We start from the raw sequence: 23778 nt of genomic DNA on the forward strand, positions 1-23778 counted from the left end.
TTACTGTATTTTTCTAGTGCCTGAATTTCCTACCACGGCACTGATTCTATTATTACTTTTTTTAAAATATAACTTAGAATGACAGTGAGTTTGCCAACCAGCAGCCAACTCAAAAACTGTATGGAAAAACAAAAAAAACAAAAAAAAAATAACTATCATTAAAATGGGGGAGGGGCAGTCCCCACAGCAGCCAGGTTTTTTTGCTTTTTTTTAATCCAGTCCTATCCCTTCTTGGCAATGCTGACGCAAGCTGAGCTCCTGGCTGTATTCAGCATATTGGGAGTGGAAGTTCTTCTAGTGCAGATTTGGGATTCAGCTGGAGGAATGGAAAGCCCTATAATCCAGTACCAAACCATGAAAGTCTTAGTAGCAGCAAGCGCCAACAAAACAAAGAGAAAAATCCCATCCAGGTGTTATGAAATGATTCATACAAGGAATTTTGAGATCTTCAAATGATTCTGTCATTCCTGTCCTCAATCAATAGCCAAGCGAGTTGTGATTTAACCTGATCTGTCCGATCTGAGAAGGTGCCTGTTTGTTCTTGAGTTAACTTGTTTTTAATCTTTGCTGACATGTCTTCTCAATTGGCTGCACAGTTCCCATCACTTCGATGCCATTCAGTACACACACAAAATAAACCAAACCGGGTCCCTTCCTAGTCCACATCACACAGTAGCGGCAGGAGCAGCAGGCATCTCACATGTTAAACTCTGCCTAAAAGTGTTGACCTAAAGAGAGAGAGAGAGAGAAGTAAATAGCAGCATTCATTACAATGATGCAACTATCCTCAGATAGGCTCAGACTGTCTCCCATAACGCTGACCTCAGTTTTCTGCATTCTTATCACGTGTTCTGGCAGGTTTTCAAGGCCAGACTCTCTCTCTTTCTCTGTTGTTTTGTCTGAGTATAATCAGCACTGGGTGTGTGCATCCCCAGCCATCCATTTGCAGAGTAAGAGCTTTCCCTCCCCAATGGGTTGGCACTAGTCCCACTGTGCTGTTAAGTCTCCCATGATGCACAAGTGAGAAGAAAAACGTGCCTACAGAAGAAGCCAGCTGAACAGCAACTATCTGCTTACGTCGGAAACAAAACCATATAGAACTCTACGCTGCAGAATACTCTCTAGTACGCCCACTGGGACCCTAAGAGTGGACAAGAGCAGTAAATGTATTACACTAGAGATGGCCTTATGCTCTGCGGGACCACAAGCGAGGAAGGCAGGTACTGCCAGGGGACATACTGGAGAAAATTGAGTCCTGGGTTCTTTTGCCGCTGGAAAGAATTGGGGGTGAGGTGATGGGACTAGAAACAGCTTTAAAAAAAAAAAAAAAAAAAAACAACCCGCCCACCCCACAACAGGCTTTGTGAGCTTTCCCCTCTGCTTCTACTACCAGAGAAACTAGCGTGAGCTATGAGTTGCTGAGGCTGCCAAGCAGTTGCTTATCCTTAAGGTTGGCTCTTCGTCTAACGTTATTGCCTAGTTCAACGGTTCTCAAACTGTGGGTCGGGACCCCAATGTGGGTCGTGACCCTGTTTTATTGGGGTCACTAGAGCTGGTGTTACACTGGCCCAGGCCGAACCCCAAGCCTCACTGCCTGGGGCCGAAGGCTGAGATCTTCAGTCCTGGGCAGCTGGGCTCAGGTTACAGGCCCACTCCCCCACCCCCTGCCCAGGGCTGAAGCCCCTAGGCTTCAGCTTTTGGCTTTGGCCCCCGCCGCTTGGGTGGGCTCAGGCTTCAGTCCTCCCTCCTGGGGTCACTTAGTAATTTTTGTTGTCAGAAGAGGGTCCCGGTGCAATGAAGTTTGAGAACTGTTGGCCTAGTTTAAAGCAGCTGCCAAAATGCTACAGCCCTGTCCATCCCTCTCTCCGTGAATAAGGATACGAAAGGGAATGAACACACTACATTTGTTATAGCAGCAGCACAGGAGCAGCTATGTATAAGACATCCCAAATTCTGTTTTCCTACCTGGATGCCAAAGGGGAGGGATAGTTCAGTGATTTGAGCATTGGCCTGCTAAACCCAGGGTTGTGAGTTCAATCCTTGAGGGGGCCACTTAGGGATCTGGGGCAAAATCAGTACTTGGTCCTGCTAGTGAAGGCAGGGGGCTGGACTTGATGACCCTTCAGGGTCCCTTCCAGATCTAGGAGATAGGTATATCTCCATTTATTAATATATATTTATTAATTAATTAAGTTAAGTCATCCATCTTCACATGGAGTTACCCAAAAACTCTCTCTAGGTTTGAGAGCCCAGGTTCAGAATGGGACAGTTAACTCAGGCACTTCTGTTTGAAAAACTGAGCTCACAGTATCAGCGAGAAAAGCTTTCTAAAACTTCAGAGAGGTTTTTCTAAACTGAATTGGGCAGGATATCCGAATTTAAAATTAAGCTGCGTTCCAAATCCCTTTGGGGCAAGATAAATAAGAAGTGGCTGTACTAATTCTTCCAGAAAATCCAGAAGCTCAGAGACGGTTTTAAGTTGATACTCTGTCCTATCTGTTGAAGCATATAATGTGTCATTTGGTTTTTAACTGTCCGATGCTAGAATTACATCTCACTCTGTTGATTTATTGATGCCAATAACCTTTGACACAAACCTTAGAGTCTTCCATCTGTCTTTTTCAATGTGATTCTCAGGACCTTCGCTCTCATAGGAAGCCATGTAAAGTGCTGCAATCAGAGGGAAGAATGACATATTAGTGCTACTGGCATTTTAAAAATTCACCATTCTCCTACAGTGTCCTGCAGCAAAATAAAATCTCTTCATATTAGCCATCCATCAGATTATGGCTCCATAGTTCCATTACCAAGTACATCGTCACTCACAATTGCATTCAGTCAATACTAACAAAAAGTACATGAGAACAAAGACTATCCTCAGGGAAAAGAAGAAGAGCTGAGGAAACTTAAAACATAGGAAGATAGAAGCGAACACTTGCAAAAGAAAGGTTTGAGCTCAGAGCAATATTGCTTTTTGAACTAAAGGCAGAGTCCCAAATTGTTTTTCTAGCAGCATCCCCTACGTCAAAGCCTTCTTAAAGGCAAAGCAAATACATACGCTTTGGATTATGTTTTTGTGGACTTGCTTCCCAATTCTTATTTGTTTTTCCATTACTTAAAAATATTCTTTTATTTTAAAGCAGGAAAAGGGGCCAAAGCCATGTTTCAGAGAACAAACACACTTTCAAAAGGTAACTTTTATTCCCTGTGTTTCTGTGGGTCCACTGTAACTTATAGATCATGTTTAGATTTGTGTTCCAGGACTAGGTCGTCCTTCATCAAAGGGATAACTTAACACAGGAAGAGAGTGAGCAATATTTGGCACATAATCATTTGAAAAGCAGAGCACAGTGTATTCCTTACCATCTTCACTGAAGACTGGGACAGTGAGCAAGTACTGCAGGATCTTCCGATCCCTCTCAAACGGACACTCCACTTGCTTCCATGTCATAAACTCACTCACTTGTTTCGCTAACTCCCAAAATTTCTATAAATGGGGAGTGGGGGCAAACAAAAACACAAGACATATGAATTTTAGCAGTCTGCTTGATTGAACATAGATAAATGAATCTGGGTTTAAATTAGGCTAATTTCCAGCCAGACTTTCAAGCAGTAACACAAGAGGAGTGGAAAAACTGAATTTCTGTTCCTGGGGAAATTCCAATATTTAGACATTTATTTTTTCTTCCAAATTGAGACAAAACCCATATTAAAATATCACAACCTTTTGCAGAACGAAGTGTTTAGAAAAAAAAGCCACTTTGGAAGTGTCTGGATGTTTCATTTTGACATTTTTGATCCAAACCAAACATTTTGATGTTCCCAAATTCAAATGTTTAGTTTCAGTTTCTTGACTCGAAAAGTTCAGATTTTTCCATGATGGAAAGTTCTGCTAAAATAGATATTTCCACATGTAAAATTCCAGTTTTGACAAAACATCATTTTCCAACAGTAGAATGTTTCATTTAAAAAGTTTTTTGATCAACCTTAAACACAAGGGCATTCCAGATCATACGATTCAGGTTCAGAAAAGGTTACTGAAACTAATGTGCGTCTATGTGCTATAGTATTTCCTACAAGTAGAAAGTATGTGTGCAGAATATTAATATATTGCGATCATGTATACACGCTCACACCACACGGAGAATTTAAAAAGCAGAACCCCCAAAAGACTGACTTGTACCACGCAGCTAATACAACACCCCAGCAAGCAGTGGAACGTAGCAACTAAAGATGGTTGGGAACTAGAATTTCCATTCCATGGGAAATTCTGATGTTTCAAAAAGTTTGTTCCAATTTGGAAAGAAAGGCTGAAACATCAATATTTTCAGCAAAATAAAAGTTTTACTTCTAGTATATTAAAATATATAAATAGTTAAATTAATATAATATAATATAATATTTAAGTATCAGAGGGGTAGCCATGTTAGTCTGAATCTGTAAAAAGCAACAGAGGGTCCTGTGGCACCTTTAAGACTAACAGAAGTATTGGGAGCATAAGCTTTCGTGGGTAAGAACCTCACTTCTTCAGATGCAAGTAATGGAAATCTCCAGAGGCAGGTATAAATCAGTATGGAGATAACGAGGTTAGTTCAATCAGGGAGGGTGAGGTGCTCAGCACCTCACCCTCCCTGATTGAACTAACCTCGTTATCTCCATACTGATTTATACCTGCCTCTGGAGATTTCCATTACTTGCATCTGAAGAAGTGAGGTTCTTACCCACGAAAGCTTATGCTCCCAATACTTCTGTTAGTCTTAAAGGTGCCACAGGACCCTCTGTTGCTTTTTATAATATTTAAGTTTAGATAAAATGAATTGAAATTATCAAAACTGATCATTGTGACTTTTCCATCATCCCTATCTAAAAATTGGCAACATCGACACATTTCTACAAAATGTTTTGATTTTGACAGATCTGTATTTTTTGACAGAAAAGCATTCCATCAAGATTTCTGACCATCTCTAGTAGTAACTGGTAAACGTACTAAACTTGTGGCCTAATTTTGTTCCCAATGAAAGCAGGATCAAGAACTGGGTTATGTTTTCTGATCAGGGAGTTAAAGGAGTGGCAATTAAGTAATATCCAGTTCTAAATAAAATGTTCTACTCACTTCAAAATTGACATGGCCGTTTGGAAGGCGATTGGCACAGCCCTCGTTGAGAAAGTAAATGTCTTTGATTAAGAGACTGAAGAAAGGTATCACGATCTAAAGAAAGAACAAGAGTCCACCTTCAGTAGGACACAGAATCGAGAAACAACAGTAGTACCACATTTATGAAAAATTAAATCACCTTGTATAAAAACTAAACATCATACTGAAAAGGCAAAGTCTGCAAGTATTCCTTTCATCTTATGGGCATGCTGCATTTTAGAATACATGAAGTAAAGACAGTTATCACCCCACTCAGTCTAGTCTCTTTAGTTTCATCTCGGTTCCACCTCCTTTCTTTGTCCCAGACTCCTTCCATCCACTGTGTCTCTGGAAAGCCTCTAGCGCTCTCAGAATTGCAGTTAATCTATCTGTTTTCATGGCCATACTTGTCAACTGAGCACACAATGTACATTCACTACCTCTGGAGTGACAGCTGTCTGCCTAACGTGCTCCGTTTCTGTTATAGTGGCCCTCATTAGTTTGACCTTTCCTCGCCCATGCTTGCAGACTCTAGAATGTATACATTCAGAGGTACCTCACTTCTTGTTTGTGCATTATAAACAGGTATCTGGATGTTAATGCCCAAGTCAGAATGCTGTGGAGAGCTGAAAAAACACATCAACAGTGATAAAGCCCAAAGGGCTGATGGTAGTGTTGCCGTATGGAGGTCACTTCTGCAACCAAAGAGGAATAGTTTTTCCTATAGACTCTGCTCTATGCCCCTCAATCGCCTTTCAAGGTAGGACAAGAAGTAATGGATTTAATTTGTAGCAAGGGAGATTTAGATTAGTTATTAGGAAAAACTGCCCAACTATAAGGATAGTTAAGCACTACAATAGGCTTTCATTGTGGAATCCTCATCATCGGAGATTTAATAACAGGGTAAACACCTGTCAGGGATCATCTAGGTATATTTGGTCCTGTCTCACAAAAAACAGGTCTCTTCCAGCCCTACATTTCCATCCTTCTATAAAGGCTCCTCTTTCCAACCCAGACAGGATCATATGACTCTGTTTCCGCCAATGGCTAATAAATGGAGCTAGTCAGGAATGATTTCCTGACAGAAAATGCAGTTCCTGAAAAATCAAAACTTTTCCATGGGAAAACTGAACAAAATTGAACAATTGAACAAAATTGAACTTTGTTGTGGGTCAGTTTGATCCAAATCAGAATATTTCATTTTGTTGAACTAACCCAAAAAGTTTAGTTTTGAAACAATTCAACAGAACTATTTCCCTATGGGGCTCTCTTTCTTTCTATTGGGCTGGGCTCCCTGGAGGACTAAATCTGCCATAATACAATACAGATTTCTTTATAACCAAGCTTTCCGTGGCACATCGCTGGAGTCACAAGACTGGGTGCATCAAAGGAGATGTAGGTCTGGCTAGGGAACCTGGCCCATATGGGAGAATGGTGGCACCAGGGTCCTGAACTACAGCTCCCATGAGGCCATGCACCACAATGGGGGGGGGGGGGGAAGATTCCGGGTCAATTCAATAAACCAAAATGAAACATTTTGATTTTGGGAATGTCAAAATGTTTTCTTTAGCAAAAAATTTTCTAAGTTTGATCATAACAGAAATTCTGAACTTTTTTGTCCCAATTTGGGACAAAAACAATTGTGGAAATTTGGAATTTCCAAATTTCACTCAGCTCTACAAATAAATATATAGGAATAAACGCTCTGGATTCCTGAATCTACATAATATATGCAGGATTTTACACCTTGATTTGTATTCAAACAGGCTCTTAGCTCTCAAAACCCATATTTTATTTTTAAGTGCAAAATATGCATGAGTGAGCAGAATGTATAAGTATCATCTTGCCTTATAGTTAAATTTATTCTATAAGCACGAAGCTCGGGTTTATTAATCCTGACATGCAGAGCCAATATAATAAGAAGTTGATGAATTATTTAGTAACTTGCCTCTAAGTGGAGGTAGGTTAGCAAGCTATTTGGCTCCTTTCCAAGAGAAATTCAAGGGATGCAACAAAGGTTCTGCATTAATGTATGTCCAAGTCCTGGTTATTTCTCAAACACTGGTTTATTGCGAAGAGGTTGTATCTTTCTTTGCCTCCATTTCTCAGTAATGTTACAGCTACTCTTGTGTTTCAAGAGAGGATTCTTGGCCTAACCTGACTAGGTCACAAGGATACTTTGTTATTCTTGGCTATTCACATTAAGGAACCCCAGCAAGGCACCTTTAAAGCTGAACTGGTAAAGGTCATGCAGAGAAGAGACGTTTAGAAGAATGTCTAGATTCACGCTTGTGTTCCCCATTTTGACTCAAGTTGACTAGTGGACTAGAAATGCTAGTCTAGACATTCCAAACAAACATTTGGGGTTTAGGACACAAGTGTTTGTGGTTTACCCTAGGCAGAGTCAAACACTGGAACAGGGTAATCTTTACACAATTTCCATACCACCTGCCCAAATCCCCATTTCAAAACAAGAGAAGAGGAAAGTAAAACTGAATGATACGCAATACAATGGCAGCAATTTCTTCCTATTCTCATTCATCTATAGCATTATTATTAAAATTAATCCTTCTGGCTCTTATTATGCTACTGGCGACTCTGATCCTGCAAGCTGACCCACATGGACAAACGTGGTCATGCAAAATCAGTGAGGGAACTGGGCTTCGATATGTTCTATATGGGTGGACATGTGCATAGGAGGACCCGGACCAGCATTATAATCCCACTGAGATCAATGGGAGTATTTGTGGAGTACAGCACTTGTTAATATGAACACAAATAAAATCCCATGGGATCTGAAACAAACAGTTTTTTTGTTTTTACCAAAGCCCAAGGATACACAGCACTTTAAAATAGCTACAATGGTACTAAGCAGGGAGCAAACTTTCCGTCTAATACATCTTTGACCCAGGGCAATGTGTGAAAGATACACTGAGCTTTTCCCTCCAGTGTCTTTCACCCAAAAAGCCTCAGTCCATCTAACTGCTTGCACTCTCATCCTGGTTTTTTGTTTGTTATTTTACTGCAAAGAATCTCTCAAAAATTGATCCTTTTGTAAAGCAGAATGAAGAGGAATTAAAAAAAAACAGCAGCAGTGTAAAATGGATATTTGTGTCTGCCACTGCAGGCAAAACAGAGACGGCAAGACAGACGTGTAGATAGAAATCATTTTCTTCGTGGGGTTTTTAAGTTGTTTAAAAAAATATTAAATAAGCCACGTTTTAAAAGAATAAGAGTAAAGCCTGTTGTGCATCCACTAGCCCAGTGGTTCTCAAACTGTGGGTCGGGACCTCAAAGTGGGTAGGGCTGGCTTAGACTTGCTGGGAGGCCCAGGGCTGAAGCCCGAGCCCCACCACTTGGGGCCAGAGCTGAAGCCCAAAGGCTGCAGCCCTGGGTGTCGGGACTCAGGTCACAGGCCCCCTGCCTAGGTCTGAAGCCCTTGGGCTTTGGTCTCCCCCTCCCAGGTGGCAGGACCCAGGTGGGCTCAGGCTTAAGTCCCCCCTCCTGGGGTCGTGAGAACCCCTGCATTAGACTATTATTTATTTTTCTCATGTTTACCAGTCCCTATGGGGCACTCATCAAAATTTCCACTTTCTTTCTGCCTGTTCAAGACCTACATTAACATGAATCTGCCTCTCTCAGTGTATATCCCGCATGCAAATAGCATGGAATGCCTTCAAGAGAGCCTTCTGCCTCCAATACCTACGACATTTCTCAGGGCTCTTCAGGTTCAGACTAGTCACCTTTGTATTAGCATTCATTGCCTGCAGATATGCAGATATGCTAACTGGCTTTCCCTGGAGGTGCTGGTACCGAAAGGTCCTCTCCCAGATCTCCTTCCCTTTCACAGAAACACTGGTGTCCAGAGGAAGTGGGGAATGGAAGAAAAATCACTGGGGGCAATTAAAAAAAAAAAAAAAAGTATAGTGTATGAAATGCTCATGAAAGGAGTCAGATTGAAACTCCTTGAGACTGAATTTCATCTAGAGGGTGGCACACAGCATGAGTGGCACCAATGCATGTTTCCTCACACTGCCCCACTATTGCTCCTCGGCTCCAATCTGGAAGGACCAACAAATAAGGACAACATAGGTTTCAGAGTAGCAGCCGTGTTAGTCTGTATCCGCAAAAAGAACAGGAGTACTTGTGGCACCTTAGAGACTAACAAATTTGTTAGTCTCTAAGGTGCCACAAGTACTCCTGTTCTTTTTAAGGACAACATAGTAGCTCAGCCACTCTTCCTTTCAAACCTTGGCCTTTCCACCTAGACTGCTGACAATGGAACCAAAGTGCCATTCGTGATGTTCTCTCGGATGTAGGCACCTACCCACTGGGACCTGTGCTGAGACCACTAATCCTACTTCATTTAGGATATGAAGATAGTAACCCCTTTCAGTCAGTACGAACCTGGACTGGGCTTCCAGTTGAAATCATGAGGTGAAAGGATCTTTATCCCAAGCTCTCTAATCCCGTAAGATTTCCCATTTCTTTCCCTGTTCTGTTCTCAGATACCATACCAGAGGATAAAGTCTTGTTCCTGGTGATCCACTACACAAGCCTCATGGGTGGACAGAGACCCACTGTTGAGGCACATATTTTAAAGGAAGCTGACTGAGGTTGGTGCCTTAGAATTTGAATAGCTCGAGAACAGCTCACCACACAGCAAATGGACAGTAATGAAACGTGCTTGTTAATCTAAGTGATTCACGAACTACCTTCTCTCTGTTGCTATGCGCCGTCAAGGACCTCTGAGCTGCTCCACGCAGAGCGGTTCGGTAATTGTAAAAATTGCTAGAAGGGTCCATCTGATGCTAGAAGTGGGAAGAAATGTAAAGAATGACCTTCAGAGATTTAGTGCCAATACATGTACAGTGCTTTTCACTAGAGAGGCTAAGTTTAGAACCCAAGAAGTCTATTGAATTGCATCACAAATGCCATCTTTAAAGTACAGCTAAAACAAATCTACTGCTCTGTGAGATCCTTACACATGGAAACTCACTTTTAAAGAATGCCCAGTGAGCAAGTACAAATCAGGCTTTCATAGAAGCAATACTGTGCATCAGTCAGACTTGTCACACTTCCTCCCAAAAAACACCTGTACTATCAACTCAAATTCCAAGGCTAAAATTCTGCTCTCAGAGCCATACAATGGGTCTCAAATCATGAGACCAATATTCGGCTCTTCCAGTGTGTGTAACTTGCTGTGAGATTAATAGGAGTTGCACACATGTACTGAGAGTCACATTTTCTACCATGCAAATTGTTTGAAAAATCTCAACTGGATTGCCAATTAATTCAAGATAGTTAACACATTGGTAACAGCAAATCTGAATCCCTAGGGTAACACACAAATTTGTAACCTAGAATGCTCACGTTGCCCTCTACAAATGTGTTAGCTACCTTGAGTTCGTTAGCAGTCAGTGAACTTGAGATACAAAAACCTCCCAACTCTAGTGTACACACACCCTTAAGGGTTAAATTCTACCATTCAGATTTGAAAGCAGAATTTTTCTTGATTTATTTACTCTCCCACCACAACCACAACCCTATTGCACACCTCTAAGCTAAGAAGAATTACCCACAATTTCAAGTTCCAATTGAAAAAATTTCAACTACTTCCAGTTGGCAAGTAGGTTTTGCAATAAAACTGCAAGGTATATTGAGCGGCTGGCTCTTCTAAACCCAAAAGGGACCTAGCAGGAATTAACAGAGGCCAGAAGTCAGTAGAAGGACTCCAACAGAGTGCATGGATTTGCACTAGGGACATGCACACATAAAATTTCATTCAATATCCAATAGGACAGGACCCAGTAAGACTCACATTCCAGAACAGTCAAACCTACACTCTGTTCACAGCAGTGTGACCCCGTATAAGTTAAACATACCTCAAGAATGTCAAATTTGGCCGTCTTGACTTTTGCCCAGGTCTTCTTTAGCCGGGAGACCGGACTCATGTTCATACCAGCTTTATAAGAGAAAGACATCAAGCCAAGCAACATCAGCTACGTCGTACAGAACAGATAGACCTCTCACTGGAAATCTAGAAGTAGGGGCTGCCCATGCTACATCTCACCTCCCATATGCAGATGCAATGAGGCTAAGTGAAGGGTCACCTTTATACTCTTTCAATATAGGGTATCTTTGACTATTATATACACTGGTCAGTGGAGCCTGAGATGGCGACAACTCCTCCTGAAGTCAACAGGAATTTTGAGTTACTTCAAAATGGGGATAGGTTCAACCCCACTACTCCAAACACTTGAGCATAAAAATAATTTTACCCCTATAAGTAATACCATTGATCAGGAGGATTAGGACCATTGCCGAGAAGCCAGTATGCTCCAGGGAATGGGGTTGGAGGGTACTGAGCTTTTTGAAGCATATATCATCCAATGAGTCTTTTAAACACTAAGTCATCTCTCTCGTCCTCTCTTTTTAACGGTGTAATTGAAGGTAACGGTAGCTTGAACTAGAACACTCTTTTCCAATCTTTTATAAATGTATAATATAACAAAGATATTTATCTACTCTCCATCATTTCCTTCCCTTCCCACCCTGCTGGGTACTGTAACTAGAGAATAGGCTCCCATATTTAAGCATCCAAATGATGATTTTTTTTTAAGCTTTAGATTAAAGACAAGGAAAAACTCTCCCATAAATCCCCAGCCTTTATACTCACAAATAATCGCCATTAAGGAGTTAAAGTTGCCAATGTTAAAACACTCCCTGGCCACGTCAATGAAATATTCTATCATTCTTGCTCTGTGCTTCTTCTTCACAGGCTGCAAGACACAAATAATAGTGTTATTCTTTAGCAGGAAAGGGAGACTTCCGTTGGACTCCAAAAAGGTATGACACTATTGTTAAACATCTCTTCTGTAGGTGCTGCAACTTCACACTGTGTTCTACAAATAGAGCAAGTGGCATTTCTTACTCCAAAACACTTCTGAGAGGAGAAAGACAAACCAAATGAGTTAAGGAACTTCAGGACAGTGAGGGCCTGGGGAATTATTGGAGAAGGAGCCTTATGAAGGATTTGTGGAAGGAGGTATCTAAAGAAGAGAGAAGGTGGTTGATAAACAAGATGGGACAGAGGCTCTTCTAGGCATAAAGGAGAACATATGATGGTGGGGGTGTAGGAGAGTGGGAGAAAGCCAAAGGGAGAGTAATGAAGCTAATGATGCTTCATAGTTTCAAAAACAGAAATTTGTTGTGTGCGAAGGAAAGGGACTTGCTTACCATGCAGATTTCTGTAGCAACTAAGTAGCTGAGTCTGTTAAACCATTCTACATAGGCTTCCAGGTTACGGGTCTTCTTTCGATCAGCATAACAGCTCTGAAGAAAGAAAGGGAAAACACAACCTCGTTAACTTATTCTGCATTCTTCTTTGAGAGAGTGAGATTCCTAATCTGTAACCTGGCCACCTTAAGCTTTCACCCAGTCATAAGGTAAAAGTAGAGTCAATCGCCAAAGAAAACTCAAGGAGATGCAGAAAAGTGGTGTTGGTGACTCAGCAGGTGACATTTCTCTGAGGCCTTGATTCAGAAAAGTACATGTGCAGGTAGGTGCTCAACGTCAAGCACCTGCTTATGTCCCATTGAAATGCTTTGTTGAATAATGACACTTAAGCACTTTGCTGAATCAGGACTAAAGCAATGCTGAATCATAATGCAAGGGGACACTGTGGTGCTGGATTTTGAATGAGATATAAAATTGAATCCTGACCACTCATTTGGCATGTCAATTCCAGCGTCTAGGCCCAACCAGCAGATTACATTCTGCCTTCTTAAAATTCTCCCAGTAATTTCAGCTGGAGTCTTATTCTTCCTTTCCTGTTCTGTGTTATTAGGTAGTGCATTGGAACAGTTCCCACAATTCATCCCAGAGGGTCTGAGTAGCAGTGGGTGGAGAGATTTTCATTATCTATAGAAAAGCATTTCAGAATCCCAGCTGGATAAAAGCTATTATATTCTGTTTGCCACATTTGAGGAGAACAGGTAATTACAGTACAAATTACATGGCACAGTCAACATGCGGATCATAAGCATCTCCGGAACATGAGCGAAAGAGGTAACAGCTCCAGCACAGTTAGGCTAGGTCTACACTACAGCGGGGGGTCGACCTAAGATACGCAACTTCAGCTACGTGAATAGCGTAGCTGAAGTGGCGTATTTTAGGTCGACTTACCTGGCTGTGAGGACGGCGGCAAGTCGACCGCTGCCGCGCCGCCGTCGACTCCGCTACCGCCTCTTGCTGCGGTGGATTTCAGGAGTCGACGGTAGAGCCATCAGGGATCGATTTTATCGCGTCTTCACTAGATGCGGTAAGTCGATCCCCGATAGACCGATTGCTACCCGCCGATCCTGCGGGTAGTGAAGACGTGCCCTTAGTTAAAAGCACTTTGTCCTTGCCCTTCATTCTATAACTCAGAATTCTCTTCAATACATCTTGTACTGTACCTGCAAAAACGACTGCAATTTGACCCTCCTCGGTTTCTTTCAAATAGCTCAATTTCCTAAAAGGACAGGAGGGGAATAATGGATGGGGCAAGCGTCAAGGTTGAAATGCATCTCATCTTGGCTATAGACCACAGAACGGATGGTCAAGAGAAACCATTCCCAGGGCTAGATCCTCAGCTGGTGTAAAAATCACTGAAATCAATTTAAGTGAATGGGAGTTTGTTTGCCTGAGCAAAGACAGAACATGAGCTGGATTTGCTCCCTAAATGGACAATGATTCACACAAAGTAAAACCCGAAAATGGATATTTTTTAAAAGTTCAGCTATCAAGCATATTCATGCTGATATCTATCTAGAGTTAACAGTATTCTAACTATCCTGTATAGTGCTTATGGGTCGGTATAGGATACCATTCCAGTTCCACAACTGCTCTCGTTCCCCTCCATTCACCTGGTCATTGTCCAGAGGATCCTTTTGTACAAACGCCTGGACAAATTCTTCTGGTCCAATGTAATTGAGCCTCTCCTACATTTAAAAAAAAATTAAAGCAAGCAATCATTTCCTCTGCCAATTTGTATTTCAAACAGAAGCAAAAAGTAGGAAGAATAAAATTGTGGTTGGAAAATACATATATGAATGACCTGGCAACAACTTACCAGCTCTATGTGAGTCAGCTGCTGGGCTAGCATGTAAGGGTCATTGCAGACAGTGATTATGTCCCTCTGTATGGACTGAGGTTTGGTCTTCAGGACTGTCAGTCGATCTGTGGATGTTGCATTGATTTTTGCAAGTACTTCTTCATACTGGCTAAGAGAGGCAAGTTTTCGGATCAGGCTCTGGATGATTTGCTGTACGTTCTTCCGATACATCTGCCATGACACAAGACAAGCAAAGGATATTCCCAGAATATGAAAGGCTATTAAATTCCTGATGGCACTAAGATAGCTTCATTCTGATGGATATTCATTATCAACTTAGAAACTCACAGAACCAAGTGTATTCTTACAGCAACCATTGCCAAATCAGTACATTAAAGAGCATGCATTTAACATGTAGTCCTTGGGAGCACTTAATTTAAGGTTTGATTGCTTTAGGGATTCAGTGGTGTTCTCACCAGTCCAAGCCACAACAGAGAGGGAAAGTACCTTTCACCTACAGTGTAAAATGAAGCATTGTCCATCTGGGTAAAATACCATCTCCCACTGTTTAAGGCAGTAAGGAAAAAACCTAATCCATGAGTTTAAAGTGTAGTCATTCTATGATGCTACGGACCTAATTCTATTTTCACTGGTGTAAATCAAGACTAATCCCATGAAGTCTAGGTCTGCTCCTATTCATGTCAAGAGGAGTCTTTGCCATTGGCCTCAGTGGAAACAGTTTACAAATCTACATACAGAGCTTTACACAGGTCTCTAACATCAGTCGGGGAAATTAATCCACAGTTGAGCTAACAATAATTACAAAATGGCAGTCATATCTTCATTCACAGCTTAGCGAACATCTCTCCGCTAAAAGGCAGGGGGTGATACGCCTGCTAAATTACTCCGATACTCTACAAAACACTGCCATCCCTGCAGCTTTCTTTTGGGACTTCAGGAGCATGAAAGGCAGGTTTGGCATGGGAGTGGCATGACTTTTGACCTGGGTGTGTGTGATATAGTCATTTGGGGCGGGGCGAAGAACACACGACAATGGGTCTAATCCATTATGGAACAATCTTATGCCCCTGATTTTCCAGCACAAACATATGCGCTCTTCATTAGAGAAATGTAGTCAGGATGATAGGCTATGCAAATTAAAGAGTAAAAATATTTGAGGAGCCCATGATGTGTTTGGAAAATAGAATAAGGCATCATGAACCAACACAACTGGGACACTGATTGAAAGTTGACCGTGTGTACCTGAATATCCTGCTCACAGCCAAATCTGTGTCACAAGTAGGAGGATTTGGGAGCAATTTTCACTGCCATACCCACCTCCTTACACCCAAATTCAGGAACAGATAAAAATGATTTGAAACTTGTTTTCAATCCGCATTATTGTTTCAGCAATCAAAGCAGAACATAAATGAGCAGTATTCAAAGAAACACAGCAAGAGGTTCAGTATAGGAACTGGCACCATTCCGGTTAAAACAGCAGAGAAGGAGGTCTGTGGTTTTACCTCTCCCTCCGCTCTGGGGGCCATTTCCCCCAGTCAGTCAGGCCAGTTTGTTGCAGATGCTCACAGTTTCAGCATCTTTTTAGATGTTTATGATGTACAGGGGACATTTTTATAAAAGACAGCCCTGAGAAATCCCTACGCTGAGAGCAACTATCGCAGAAATAGAGGCAGATAATGGGTTTCTACTTTAGAATTCAAGATACGGGACCTGATGGCACAACACATTTTTACATATGGCTGGTACAGCATCATTGCTTGCAACCTGAGATGAAACATATGCTGAACACATTACAATAGATGGATCTTCTGTCCGTAAGTAGTTCATCCCGCTGATTTGGATCACCCTAATCTTAAATGTCTTTAAAACAATAACATTCATAAGAATTCTTATGCAACTGTATGCTTGTCTCCCTCCCCTACAGGGCCACAGTTGAGCAAGGCACTCAGGGGGGTGCGTTGTTTTTTGTGCAAGAGTAATCTCATTGACATCAATGAGACTTTTGCACATGCTTAAGTGCTTAGCTGAGTTAGGACCACTATTTAGCATGCGAGATCTGTCGCTCTCTCTCTCTCACAACTGCATGATACTCTATATACATCTCTACCCCGATATAACGCTGTCCTCAGGAGCCAAAAAAATCTTACCGCGTTATAGGTGAAACCGCGTTATATCGAACTTGCTTTGATCCGCCGGAGTGCGCAGCCTCGCCCCCCGGAGCACTGCTTTACCGTGTTATATCCGAATTCGTGTTATATCGGGGTAGAGGTGTATTTACCTTAAACCACGGAATATACATGATTTAACTAGAAACATAACTTTTTTTAAAAAACAGTCCATTTGTCAGTTTAAACACAGCTCAGTTTCCTCTCACCCAGTTGCGTATAAGACAGTTGATGAGTTTTTGTAGTGTGACTTTTGATTCTGCATTTTAAAAAAGGCCTTATTATGTCTAAGTTCCCTCACCACACACATAAATAGCATGATCACATATGGAAGACTTACGTAAAACAGAAAGAGCTATACACATACTTTCTGTGCTACACAATAACAAGACAAAAGCTTTGCAACTCTCACCCACTCAGCATATTTGAACTTTCCACATATATATCACCCCTTGGGCAATATACAAGTTTTATTTCAATTCATCAACCATATTGCTGACTTGTCTCTCCTCTCATAAGTTATGCAGCAACCCAAGTTGTGAAAAATAAGATCACTCTCATAACTCATGTTGTTCTGTGTCTCAGTTTTTCTGCAGGGCCCTTTTAAATATAATGGCACCATCACATTTTGGACCCCTACTACTGAGTCTGTTATGGAACAATGAAGGGAGGAATCAAGCCTTGAAACAAAGGGATAACGTTGATATTGATTTATTTATTTTTAGAAAGTTTTGAGGGTTTGGGATTGTGATGGATATGGAGCCTTCCACCTTTAGGTCACCTGCTTATAGCTGGTCTACACGGATAGTGACTGAAAGTCATTACTATCTGCTGGATGTTTGATGGTGTACGTAAAGTGAGTTTGTGTTGTCAATCTAGATACAAGATATGGTAGGGAAAAAAAGGTCAATGCAACTCGGGGCTACAAATGTAGAGGCATCACATTTGGGGTAATAGCCCCCTTCACACATGGCTCCCGTGAGACTGCACATGCTCATGAAGTATTCTATCATAAAGAGACTGCAAACTGGACAGAAACTAGGAAGAAATCTATTAGAAACTGGAGGGAATGACCCATGAGGAAAGATTGAAAGAGCTAAAAGGACACCGTTTTCCAAATGATGATGGGAGCGTTAACAGTCTAGAAATACTTGAGGAGTGTAAAATCCAAGGAAGGAGAGGGGTAGATGTAGGAACAATAGAATGAAATTATGAAAGACAAAATTGAGGCTCAATATCATGACAAACCTAACGATAGGGAGCTCTAGTAGTCTGATGAATAATCTTGCAAAGGAAATGGAACAAACCTTACTCATTTGCACATTTTGAACGAGACAGGATGAAAACCTCTAATAAATGTAGAACAGGGAACAATCCTGTACCACCAGGGATATGGCCTAAGCCTATTAAGTCGAGTCCATCTCTAGATCCTATGGTTCAGTCCCTAGTGGATAAATATCCACATCCCAAGATCCACTGCTGCAATCAGCATTCATTAGTATCTTCATCCACAGGAGCCAATTTTTTTCTGCGCTGATGGGTGCTCGCGCCCCCAGCCCCGCCCTAACTCCGCCCCTCCCTGCCCCATTGGACCTCTCCCCAAATCCCCGCCACGGCCCCGCCTCTTCCCCCAGCGCGCCACATTCCCCCTCCTCCCCTCTCCCCTCCCAGGCTTGCCACGTGAAACATCTGTTTCGCCGCCCAAGCGCTGGGAGGGAGGAGAAGCAGGATGCGGTGGCGCACTCAAGGGAGGAAGCAGAGGCGGAGGTGAGCGGGGGGGGGGGGGCGGGGACCTACCGGTTGGTGCAGGGCACCCACCAATTTTTCCCTGTGGATGTCTATGTCTTCATCTATCACCTCAGCAGGGAGGTCAAGCACTGAAAGAGCCACTGAGTATGAACTACTCTCTTGCTCATAGGGGTGGTTCCTTCCAGAAAAGTTTGGGGCATTGTGGGAAGCTTACCTTCTGTGTGGGGAAGTTCTACAAAGAGGAAACTCAGAGGTGAGAGAGGACTTTAGTCTCCATTACTATTAAATCACCACATTTCAGGAGCACTCCATAGCTGTATTTACTAGCTCGCTACAGTCTGCATTAGGCTCTCCATGGTAGGTTTTAATAGCAGTGACACATGGGACTTTGAAACAAAGAGCTAAACTGAGTGAGAACAGGAAACTGATTATTTCCCATCATTCAAGACCCTGGCTTGCACACACAATCCATGTGATCCTGAACTAATCTGCAGTGCAGTTAGATAGAAGCAAGGTCCGAGTAGCCTGCATTCATCCTTCCAAGCAATCCACTAGCCAATTTCACTAATAATTTACTGCATGCAAAACTCCACTGTGACACTTGCTTTCCCCATCTTTTTAAAGGCAATCACTAAGCTATTCCGAGAGGCAGAGATGGAAGAGACATATTAGATCATCCAGTCCATCTCCCAGCCAGGAGAGGATTGCTCCCTACAGCACATTTTGTAGCATTGTGTCCAGTCTAGTTGTAAATGTATTAAGTGATGGAGCTTCTATCACTTCCCTGGAGAGATGATTCCACAGACTAATACATCTCACTGCCAGAAACCCTCTCTAATATTCCACCTTTCCCAGTCTTAATTTCACTCATCTTCTTCAACTGGCAACAACTCCTTACACCACCCCAAATAATTCCTCTCCCTCCTTTTATTTTATGTGCTCCAAATGCTAAACAAAATTATACATATTTGGTTATTTCATCAGTCTTTCTCAAACCAATTCCTTTAGGCCCCAAATCTTTCTATTGCTCTTATACCTATCTCCTAGAACTGGAAGGGACCCTGAGAGGTCATCGAGTCCAGCCCCCTAGCCTTCACTAGCAGGACCAAGGGGATTTTGTCCCAGATCCCTAAGTGGCCCCCTCAAGGATTGAACTCACAACCCCGGGTTTAGCAGGCCAATGCTCAAACCACTGAGCTATCCCTCCCTTTTAGTTCTAAGTTAAGCCAAATTTTGTTCTCTTCTGCCCTTGTTTTCAATCTCTCAAGGTAATTTTATGTCTTTAGCAGTATTTACAATTCCTTCCAATTTATTATCATCTGAAAAATTCATTAATTATGCAGAAGAGGGAGTAAACAGCACATTATGCAAGAGGTTATAAAAGACCGGGATGAACACCAGTCACTGGGAATGCCAATGAACATGCTGCCGTTTAATCAGTATTTTCTGTTTATCGTTCTTCCAAATGCCACACTGGTACATGTTGTACTCTTTCCTGGACAATCCTGTCATGTGAGTATGTTCTCTGATGACACCTGCTGTACATCATACACCCGAAAGCATGCATCATCCTTAAAGGGACAACATTAACCTAAGACTCATTAACGAAACCACAAATACCACCCTTTCAAGAGTTACAACCACCACCACAGATTTTTAAAGATCTACATTAGATTTTAATAAAGACTCTCTCTTCGCTTTTCATACTGATTTTATTGTGTGTGTGTCTCGCTTCTTTTAGATTTATCAGCTTTACAGGTATTTCTTGTTAGCCCTGTGAGATATAGGAAGTCAGAGCAGATGATCACGGCGGTCCCTCCTTTCCAGCCTAGCATCTAGGAATTTATGAAAGGTTTCATGGTTTGTTTGTTTGTTTAAGGACTCTTCTTTTCATTAAACTTTTTAGAGTTCACCAAAACATTTTTATTCATAATTAAGGCTGCGAGTCTGTCACGGATTGCGTGACTTTCCATGGCCTCCGTGACTTCTGCAGCGGCTGGTGCTGGCCCAGGGTCTGTCCTGGGATAGCAGCAGCAGTTTGGGTGTGTGGAAGGGGATTCAGGGCTAGGGGGCAGAGGTTTGGGGGGGCACTTACCTGGGGTGGGGGCCCCCTCTGCAGCACCTAGACGGTGGAGGGGCGAGGTCTCCATGCCGCATGCTGCCAGTGCTCAGAGGCCCCGCCCCCACAGCTCCCATTGGCTGTGGTTCCCGGCCAATGGGAGCTGCAGCAGCCGGCGCTTGTGGTGGGAGCAGCGGAGGAGCTCCTGCCCTGGCCCCTGCCTCTGATGCCTTGGAGCTTCAGGGACAAAGAGCCGGGTAGGGAGCCCCGCCAACCCTCCCTCCCCCAGCACCAGCGGGGGTCCATGCCACGCCCCCTGCCTCCCCCAGCATGGATCCCGGGTCACCTTGACCCCCTCCCCCAGCACCCATGGCACCCCTGGATCACCACCCACTCCAGAGCATACACTCTTTCCCCCCCCCCTTCCCACCACTCAAGTTTTAGTCATGGTAGGTATATTTTTAGTAAAAGTCATGGACAGGTCATGGGCCATGAATTTTTTTTTACGGCCCGTGACCTGTCCATGACTTACTAAAAATACCTGTGACTAAAACATAGCCTTATTCATAATGGATTTTTTAAAGTGGTTTAAAAAACCTAAGCTTTTGGGCCTGGTTCTATCTGGGTACTTATATGGGCTTCCTCAGTTTAGCATCTCAACACCTCACAAGAATTATCTCCAGCTGTGAACCAGCACACAGAATGATTAAGTAACTTGCCCAAGGCCACAAAGGAAGTTGATCAGAGCCAGGAATGCAGCTCAGAACTTGAGTCGAAGGCCAGTGCCTTAAGCCAAAGCCAACTCGTCCTATCCTAGTTAATACTGTCCCTTTAGAAATGCTCCTCCTTGACATTGCTATGCCTCTCCTGTGGGTTTTAAAGATCAAAGCCCTGATCCCGAAAAGCCTCCTCACATGAATTCAATGTAAAGGTTCACATCAGGAAGGATTTTCAGGGTCACACCCAACTTCCTCCTAGAAAACCTTAAAATAAAATATGGAACTAAAACTTACAAGCAGCGTCTGCTCACACAATTATTCCATTCTGTAGCCAAAAATAAATATTCTCCCAAGAACTCAATATGGATACTGGGACTCAGCCAGGAGTTCCCAGCACAAAGGGCTGGTTAGGACTTAGGTTTTTTTAAGGGTTCATCTGCACCTTAGGCACTGGACAAAACATTTCACATTCATAAAATTAGCTCCATAAACAATGCTACCTACCCAGAGCTGCTACATACTGTTAATAAATAACCAGCAATATTTTACTCTAGCCAAGATATTAAACTAATGCTTCCTTTCCAACCCTCTTGTGCTCTAGATAACTACCTCATCGCCATTGGCTATTCGTTGTGCCAACTCCTTTAAGTTTCTCATCATTCTTTCATCTCGAAAATCATACGGAAACGTCTCTGTCCACTCAGTCAATAGCTGAAGGATTTTGGGTGCAATTTTTCGTATCCGGCTCTAGAAAAAAAAAGTTATATGGAACATCAATAAAACAAATATTGAAACCAATTGAATTACAATCTACTCATTATGGATTACTGCAATTGTGGAATATAAGGACATGGAAGTCAGTTAAAACTTGAAATGTAATTTAACTTGGCATTGGATTAAGTATGCCACAGCACATTGACTTCATTGGGTTTTGGACCAGTCCATCAGTGAACTGGCCAATTTAAAAAGAGTAAATTCTATCAGTATAAGAAAAATCCTAGATGCTAGATATGGTAGTGTCTCCAAAAGCTACTATAAACATTATCTAACAATTAGTTATAACATCTGCAGAAATGCCTAAGGCCTCAATTCTGCAAAGACTTATGTACATGCTTAATTAAGCATGACTATGTACTCAGTGGGACTACTTACATATATTTAATGATTGTTAATTATGTACACTGTGATAGCCTAAGAGCCTAGTCATGGACTAAGACCCCATTGTGCTAGTTGCTGTACAGACCAAAAAAGACAGTCCCTGTCCCAAAGAGCTTACTATCTAAGTAATCCTGCAAAGCCTCAGGCAGGTGCTTAACCTGAAGCATGCAAGTAGGCCCACTGAGTTCACACGCATGTGCTTAAAGTTAAACATGTGCCTAAGTCTTTGCAAGATTGCAGCCTAGCATGTCAAGATGTATATAGCACATCTTTAGTACCATATGCATTTTAAGGTACGATCTCATATATATTATTAAATATATGCATTTCTTTTTCCTACTCTTTCTTTTATTAAAACAAGTTAAAACTAAAAGTTACTTATAGTGCACTGGGATTTTGAAAATGAAACAAATGTCTCAGCAGAGACGGTTTTCATTCATTAGGGTTCTGTTGAATTCAGTGCCAAAACCTCCCCTTGCAGGATCAAGCCGCAAATCACACTTGCTAATGATTGGTTTTCAGTATAGCCAATCCTGTAGCAAGCCCACTGATCAGAAGTGTTCTACCTTGGCGTAGAGAAAAAGCGTTTTGAGTCAGATTTACAAAATGAGACCTAACAGGTTTAGCAAGAGACCTAACCTTGTCAGTCCCAGGCCCGCTTAGTCTCTGATGCTCCATGCACAAATGGCAAACCTTGGCCATTAGCTCATACGGGTGCATGAACAGCCGCGAACTGAGCAGGAAGGTGAATATGTATGTTCTCTGTAGGCGAGAGAGAGAGAGAGAGAGAGAGAGAGGCAAAATCATCACGCATTTCATACTCCCCACTACAACATTACTTTCAACTCAATTTTTCATGCTTTATCATTCAGAGCGCAACTTTCTGTATGGCTTGTGGTGAGAATGGCTGATACTACCGCAGAGGTAAGCGCTTAATTGTAACGAATGTCACCTCTCCATAGCCACTACAGTATTACATAGCAACTACTTGAGCCTAATTACGCTAGACAAAAACAAGGCTGGCCCATGGCAGGGCAGGGCTCACTTGATTATCCCTTTGTGACAACAGTATATAAAAGTTCAGCACCTGGAATTACTCAGAGCACAATTTCAGCTCCTCTTCCCTTGCTCTGCAGTAAACCTTTGTGACCTAAACTAATAGGTCACACAACTCATTCTAGCAGAGTGATGGAGTATAGCTCAAGAAACAAAATCCAAGCTAGATGCAATGCCACTGTGGGGCATAGCGATCAGTAAACAGGGACGTACAGCAAAAAATAAAATACATTTTGTGGCCCAACTTTGTTACTATGAACTCAACTAAGGCTCGCAAAAGCAGAGCCATTTAGATTGTGGTTGGCATCATTCACCCCACCCCCATTACGGGGCCATTCCCAGTAACAAAAATTACATTTTGCTTTTCCCTCCAGATTCCTCCCATTCAAAGGTGTGTCAAGCACAGCTGATTTAATTTGCAGGGTGTATAGACTTACATCAGGATAGTAATCTACATTGGGTACTAAGTGCTGGATGAGGGCTTCCAGAGACCCTGACAGGAGATTGTTGTCATGGTAATAGAGTCCTCCACAGTTGTCCTCTTTTGACTGATACAGGTTTCTGTTGTAACCACTGCTGTCAAACATAGCTGCAAAGGGAGGCGTTTGTGGCATACTTTC

General features: G+C 42.3%; 1 protein-coding gene across 3 annotated transcripts; it reads right to left on the reverse strand.

Moving 5' to 3' along the window:
* Positions 1-703: 703 nt before the first annotated feature.
* Positions 704-23778, reverse strand: RASGEF1B (RasGEF domain family member 1B). 3 transcript variants are annotated; one of them, XM_065405027.1, is made up of 13 exons: positions 23596-23778; positions 22742-22864; positions 21554-21691; positions 14250-14462; positions 14044-14118; positions 12374-12469; positions 11814-11916; positions 11020-11099; positions 9850-9945; positions 5114-5209; positions 3364-3487; positions 2598-2670; positions 704-728 (listed from the first exon to the last, which is right to left on the reverse strand). In XM_065405027.1, the coding sequence occupies exons 1-13, from the start codon at positions 23770-23772 to the stop codon at positions 704-706; spliced, it is 1419 nt and encodes a 472-aa protein (XP_065261099.1). In that variant the 5' UTR covers positions 23773-23778. The 3 variants fall into 3 exon arrangements, with proteins under 3 accessions (XP_065261099.1, XP_065261100.1, XP_065261101.1); XM_065405028.1 differs by having other exon boundaries at positions 21551-21691; positions 23596-23772; XM_065405029.1 differs by lacking the exon at positions 22742-22864 and having other exon boundaries at positions 23596-23772.

The sequence above is a fragment of the Emys orbicularis genome, chromosome 5 (assembly GCF_028017835.1).
Source record: "Emys orbicularis isolate rEmyOrb1 chromosome 5, rEmyOrb1.hap1, whole genome shotgun sequence".
NCBI classification, from domain to species: Eukaryota; Metazoa; Chordata; order Testudines; family Emydidae; genus Emys; species Emys orbicularis.

Bases quoted from the DNA above. Each gene is read 5' to 3' on its own strand.
- RASGEF1B (XM_065405028.1), bottom strand. From the start codon at position 23,772: ATGCCACAAACGCCTCCCTTTGCAGCTATGTTTGACAGCAGTGGTTAC. The intron at 21,692-22,741 runs GTTAGGTCTCTT...TTTTTTTTCTAG, and splicing joins GCGGGCCTGGGACTGACAAG to AGCCGGATACGAAAAATTGC. The intron at 11,917-12,373 runs GTAAGCAAGTCC...TGTGTCTTGCAG, and splicing joins TTGCTACAGAAATCTGCATG to CCTGTGAAGAAGAAGCACAG.